We start from the raw sequence: 6,639 nt of genomic DNA, 5'->3' as shown, positions 1-6,639 counted from the left end.
TGTTTACAAGGTGATAGCCCTGGCCCTACAGTAAAAGATTGAAAAGTGGTTGCACATTTATATTTTAAATGAAATAAAATGTATATGGCAACACATTTCGTGATTCTTCCCTGTAGCCAACTGGATCTGGTCTTATTGGGTAAGAAGACTTTATTATCAGGAAGACAAAATGTCACATTTTCATAAAAAACTGGACACACTAAATAATCTCTGGGTTTTAAAATACCTATGAAAGACAGCTAACATTACAGCACCATGAACAGCAATGAAAGGTGGTCCAAGGACAACTGAACTTGTTAGTCACAAGAGAGTAAAAGTTAGAAATGGTGGCTTTTGAATGTCACTTCAGTGACCTGGAAATATGCAGGCAAGGAAGTTCCACTTTCACACTAAAAGGGGGGCAAACTGATTATGAGAAACATTTCTCATACATTAACACAAAATTATCCCTTTTTGAGCACCACGTGCCTGGTACAAGTCTAGACACCCTACAAGTACTAACCCCTTTTAGCCTCTGAGGGACATTACTATTATTGCCTCCATGATACAGATGAGAAAACTGAGGCAGAGATTAACTTGCTTAAGGCTAACACACCTAGCAGACGGTGGGAATCGATCCAGGAAACTTGTTTCAAAGGCCACCTCTTCGCCACTTATATTGCCTCTTAACAACCTTATAGACTCTCATTTTAAAGGAAAACTGAGTCTGAACGGTTAAACCAAAATTTAATCCCAAGCATCATGCAGAGCCTGTAATCCCTTCACCAGCATCAGTGTTAGTAAAATCTCTAGGGAAGAGCAGAATCACTGAGTGAAACATGGAAACACTGCACCCTACCTTTAATCAAGGCTCTCACCCCAGCCCCAATCGTACCTTCCCCGCTAAAACCAGCCTCCTGTGACTACGGCACCACAGCTTATCAACAAGGCTGTGGCGAGCACAGGCAATGCTGTACAGCTCAGGCTTAGACCTGCCAGGAAACAATGGCATCCACTCGGGAAGACAGGGGTGTTACCAGCTATTCCCATCGAAGCTTTAATGGCTTGAGGTCCAAGGACTTGAATATGGCCAGGCTCCTTTCACAGAACACACACAGTAACGTACATTTCACTGAAAACATTTTATTGGCCTTTTGGATAGAAACGGGAATTTATTTGCCAGGAAGGATGATGCCATCATACTGAAAGAGAAGAGATTTATTTTTTTTTCAGAACAGGAGGCAACAGCAAAGATTGCAGCAATGGCTAACGTTTCATTTGAGAAGTCAAATCTGATACATGAATTTGGCTCTGAATCCCATACCCATTCTGAACTAAACAGAAACGGGCCAGTTTTAACAACTGCTACACTGTGCTCAACTGCACTACATCCCCCAAGAAAAAGGGGGCTCTTAGGAGAGCCGTTTTCCCACCCTCCGAGCTATCAGCATTCATGGAGGTGGAGAAGAGCCCCAATTCTGGGTGTTCTTTTAAACCATTAACCCTGGAAGCCCCCACTTACCAAGCTGCTCAAATATTCTATCTTCAAAGAAGCTACCCACCAATTGGTGGTAGATTTTGCATCCCCAAATCCCAACTCCACTCACCGCCTTCCACCATTCCACCTGGGATAAGTCAGCGTTACCTTCTGCTGGAACCAGCGCATGGCCTCCTCTTTGCTGATTCTGTGTTTGGCCCCAATGCAGCCTGTCCTGCGTTTCTTGTCTGCGATGCTGAAACCTGGCCTACCCAGCACCTGTCCCAGGAATAACCAACAGTCACCTCGCCAGCTCAGAGTCAACGGCAGACAGACAAGACCCACACATCGGAGAGATCGATCTTCAAGAGTCACCTGGTGGCCCAGCAATCCTGGAACTGATGGAACTGGTACCAGCACCCGGGACAACACACCACCACACACACCACAGGCTTGCTTTGGAGGGCGGAACGTGGCTGCACCTTCCCTCTTCCCTACCTCACTTCCAGTGGCAGCTAAGGATTTGCCACCACTGCTTCCCAATTTCCAAAGCACTTTTAATTTTTAAAAGCAGTATTAAGAACCACCTTACTACATGTGTACTGTAGAGAATTTAAAATCCTGAGAAGTTACAAAGAAGGAGTTTTATTTCTCTCCTTCCACTTCAGAGCAAAAAGTCTTTCTTAAATTAGGTTTGCTGTTTCCTGACTCCCGACGAGCACCTGATTCTCATTGCTGTTTGGATATCCAGCTCATCCGACAAGGGTGCTGCCATCATTCAGGGTCCACACCAGTCAGGACTTCTGGTTTTGCTAATATTTAGTTTGATGGTTGGACCAAAGCAGTAACAGTAACACAAATGGTCATTCCTACGTTGAAATCCCCACCTGAGACAAACCAACCACCTCACCAAACCTGCCCTCTGGATGGAAGCCACCCTCCCGCAGGGGCTAAGGGAAGGACTGGAAAGAGCAGCCTCAGTGCAGCCAACCCAAATGCCAAATGAGGCGCCCAACACTCGCTCTCAAACTTTCAATTCAGTGGCTGGCCAACACTGCCTCTCCCTCCATCTCACAGCCACACTGGTGGTTGCCAGATCCTAGGCTTTAAGCTTCACAGGAGCAATGACCTTGTCTGCCTAGTTCAGTGCTGCACCCTAAACAGGGCACAGATGAGGCACATCTTCCAAACGGAAAGAAGATAAAGGCAGACAACACTCAAAGTTTCAATCCAACACCTGCACATCAGAATAGCACACATGAAATGAAGGAGTAGCCCATTCCATGCTCCTCCCAGAGAAGAAGTGGAAAAGACCAAATATTCATACCACATAGAAGTCCAGGCCGTAGATACCAATGCTTGGGTCATATTTGATCCCCAAATCGATGTGTTCCTGGATCCCAAAACCAAAGTTTCCAGTATCTGAGAAGTTATTTTTTCGTAATTCATACTCTCGCACCTGCGGAGATAAATGTAGCCAATCACACTCCTTGTCAACTCAAATCCCCCCAAAATAACGAACTTGGCTTGTAACAGCGCCCCAGAAATACAATTTGATCAGAAACAAAATCTGGTTTCCCCACTACACCAAATCACATCCCAACTATGGATTTCACAGAACTTTCCCAACTTTCCAAGGGCAGGGAAAACCCCCAGGAAACATCAAGAGTATAGTTTAACTCTGCCAAATGCAGGAATAATCCTTTAGAAGTTCAGACATACAGATGACCCTGGCTGGGCAGCTCAGTTGGTCAGAGTGTCGACCCTTACACAAAGGTTGCGGGTTCGATCCTCAGTCAGGACACATACAAGAATCAATGAGTGCATGAATAGATCGAACAACAAATTATTTTTCTCTCTCTCTCTCTCCCTTCCTCTCTTTAGGGAAAAGCAAATCAAAACCACAATGGAATAACATCTCACACCAGGCAGAATGGCTATTATAAAAAAGATATGTGTTGTCAAGATGTGGAGAAAAGGGAACTCTTGTGCACTGTTGGTGGGAATGTAAATTGGTGCAGCCACTATGAAAATCAGTATGGTGGCCCTAGCTGGTTTGGCTCAGTGGATGGAGCATCGGCCTGCGGACTGAAAGGTCCCAGGTTCGATTCCAGCCAAGGGCATGTGCCTTGGTTGCGGGCACATCCCCAGTAGGAGGTGTGCAGGAGGCAGCTGATCGATGTTCCTCTTTCATCGATGTTTCTAACTCTCTATCCCTCTCCCTTCCTCTCTGTGAGAAATCAATAAAATATATTAAAAAAAAAAAGAAAGAAAATCAGTATGGTGGTTTCCCAAAAAATTAAGACACACCCAACCCTATGTTCACTATAGCATTATCTACAATAGCCAAGACATGAAAACAACCTAAGTTGCTCAATAGGGGATGAATGGATAAATATGTGGTATATATACACATACAATGGACTACTACTCAGCCATAAAAAAAAAAATCTTGACATCTGCAATAATGCCAAGGACCTTGAGAGTATTATGCTAATGAAATAAATCAGACAGAGAAAGAAACACCATCATTTCACTTACAGATGGGATCTAAAAAACAAAACTCCTAGATGCCAAAAAAAGATTGGTGTGTGTGTGTGTGTGTGTGTGTGTGTGTGTGTGTGTGTGTGAGAGAGAGAGAGAGAGAGAGAAAGGGAGAAATGTGTTAAGAGGGTCAAGAGGGACAAACTTCCAGTTATAAAAAAGTCATGGGGATGTAACATACAGCATGATGACTATAGTTAATAATACTGTGTTGCATTTTTGAAAGTTGCTAACAGTAAATCTTAAAAGTTCTCTTCACAAGAAAAAATTATTTTTTAATGTTGTACAGTGACAATCAGGTTTATTGTGATAATTTCAATAAATAGCATACTGTACACATGAAACTAATACAAAGTTATATGTTACTGACACTTAAAAGAAGGTACATGTGTTAAACTGGTGCTCGGTAGCATCACCCCATGCTAGGATGGGCCTCACCTTTAGACCTTTCTCCAAGATTTCTTCTGCCTTGGCCCCACGGACTGTGCAGTGGACAGCAATCTTTTCATTTCTCCTGATGCCAAAGGACCTGACGGTGTATCTGGCTGCAGGGCAGGGGGAACAGGGAGTCAGGGGTTGTCATACTCCCACTGCCTGTTCCCCAGAACATCACCTCCCCGACTCCAAAGAGATATTAAGGATCTATCCACACTCTGAGTGGTGGTCGTTAGCCAGTGCCACCTACATCTTTTCATTGGTTTCACGGAAACACAGGACTTTTCCCACCCCAAGTCACTCAGCCACACTTAAGCAATTAAGAGCTCAGTCGTAATGTCAAGGTCTCTGGGAGGTAAGTTCACAACCAGAACAGGCCCCTAGAAAGGAAGGTGACCATTGTGTTCTACAAAAAAAACAAAACATTTTAGGGCAACAATAGCTAATGTTTGCCAAAACCTTATTGGACTGTCATCCCCATTTCACAGATGAGGTTCTGAGAGACGAACTTGTCCAAGATCGCAGTTGGCAATAAGCGGCGGGATGCGAACCCAAGGACTTGCCATATTCCACTATCAGAAAGCAACACAACCTGACGCTGTTCAGTGTCGCCTATATAACCCTACTGCTGACCAGGCCTAGTGCCGTTCACCGCTTCCCCAGCACTTCCCCTCCGCCCGCTCCCTTTCTTGGAAAACCTTTGCTTGGGCCAGACCTAATCTCCGCTCACAGTAAAACCTTGTGGTCCAAACGCCACAACCAACCCTAAAAGGAAGGTATTTCTCGGGTTAGGCCAAAAAGTTAATGCTTTTAAGGGATGTCATCCGTCACTTCCAAAATGGGGCGCTCAAAAGGCTTGGCGGAGACCGGCCTCCAGCCCCCCGCGAGCCGCCACTCACCTTTGGAGAAGACCGGGGTCTGGCCCGTGAGCTGCTCCAGGACCTTGGCTGCCCGCGTCAGTCGGTCCCCGCTCTCCCCGACGCAGATGTTGAGGCAGAGCTTGCGGATGCGCAGCTCCCGCATGGGGTTCTCCTTTTCCCCTTGATCCTGCTGTGAACGGCGGGCGCGGCGGTCACCACACGCGCGGCCCGCCCCGGCTGCGAGCGCTCTTCCCATACATAGCACGTTTCTCTCTGCTCAGCCCACCTCCCACCGGAAGCCCTAAGGACTGAGCAACTGTCGGGGCAGACAGCTCGGGGACTTGTTCCTTCCTCCACGCGCGGAAGAGGGGAACGGAAACGTCGGGCAGGTCCCGAGGTTACAGACACCGAGGAGGAACCCCCAGGGACTCAACATGCAGGGTGACGGGGAGCGCCCCATTATAAGGCCGATGAGGGGAAAGGAAATACAGAATTTAACTGCTGAGGAAACGGGAAGCACGTGCTAGCGCCGCGTCCCCCATCCCACTCGGAAGCAGCGCCGAGACCGTGGCAAAAGGCCGGCGGCCCTTCCCGTGTGGAGGTCCCGGCCGAGGTTCCCCAGCACCGGCCAAGCCCCAGGTCCCCGGGACCGGAAACAGGTGCGGACCCCTTCGTTCGAGCCGCTCGCTCTCGCTGCAGCCCACGGCCCGTGCTTCGGGGCCTCCGGGCGGCTGCCCCAGCTCGCTCTGAGGAGGACGTGAGGGAGGCGCCGGGGGCCGGCTCCGCGCTCTCGGCCCGCGGGGCTCCGAAGTTTCGGGACGGCCAGCAGCGACGGCTCCGTCCTCCTCGGGCTGCGGGCGAGGCAGCCCTCGGGGGCTCGGCCGGCCGTGGATGGAGGCGGATGAAGGGAAGCTAACCCGGGCCTGGGATACTCACCGCCATGATGAGAGACAGGAAGAGAGAGTGAAGTTTCCGGTGCAGGGCCTTATGGGACAGGAGGCGGGCTCTTTCCCACGCTAACCAGAGAGAAGAGGGGGAGAGAGAGGCGAGGCGTAGCGCCGGCTGCCCCCTCGTGGGCACTGCTAGCAACTGCAGGCAACTCTGGCGGACCACCAGCTTCCGGACTGGGTTTTACTTGGGCTTCCCGGCCCTCCTCCTCCGCTGGTCCAGTCTCAGGACCTGGTGGGTCTTGCGTGAAGAGACAGCCAGAACTGCATTAAATCAATCACACAAATTTAAAGCCGATAAGTTATTCTGCAAAAAATGACATTTACACAGTTAGAACAGAGTGGCTTGAGTCCTGAGCTGTGAAGACAGGCAGATGTGGTCCTGTCTTGGCTAGCC

At 48.7% G+C, this 6,639-nt stretch overlaps 1 protein-coding gene across 1 annotated transcript; it reads right to left on the bottom strand.

Moving 5' to 3' along the window:
• Nucleotides 1–1,102: 1,102 nt before the first annotated feature.
• Nucleotides 1,103–6,378, bottom strand: RPL11 (ribosomal protein L11). The gene is made up of 6 exons (XM_036350626.1): nt 6,232–6,378; nt 5,335–5,485; nt 4,439–4,545; nt 2,784–2,915; nt 1,625–1,735; nt 1,103–1,181 (listed from the first exon to the last, which is right to left on the bottom strand). Exons 1-6 carry the CDS (start codon nt 6,235–6,237, stop codon nt 1,152–1,154), a joined length of 537 nt encoding a protein of 178 aa, XP_036206519.1. The 5' UTR covers nt 6,238–6,378; the 3' UTR covers nt 1,103–1,151.
• Between the last annotated feature and the right edge of the window lie 261 nt (nt 6,379–6,639).

The sequence above is a fragment of the Myotis myotis genome, unplaced genomic scaffold, assembly GCF_014108235.1.
Source record: "Myotis myotis isolate mMyoMyo1 unplaced genomic scaffold, mMyoMyo1.p scaffold_m19_p_2, whole genome shotgun sequence".
NCBI lineage: Eukaryota > Metazoa > Chordata > Mammalia > Chiroptera > Vespertilionidae > Myotis > Myotis myotis.
Note: the sequence above shows the minus strand (reverse complement) of the source record. Positions and strands in the feature narration are given on the sequence as shown.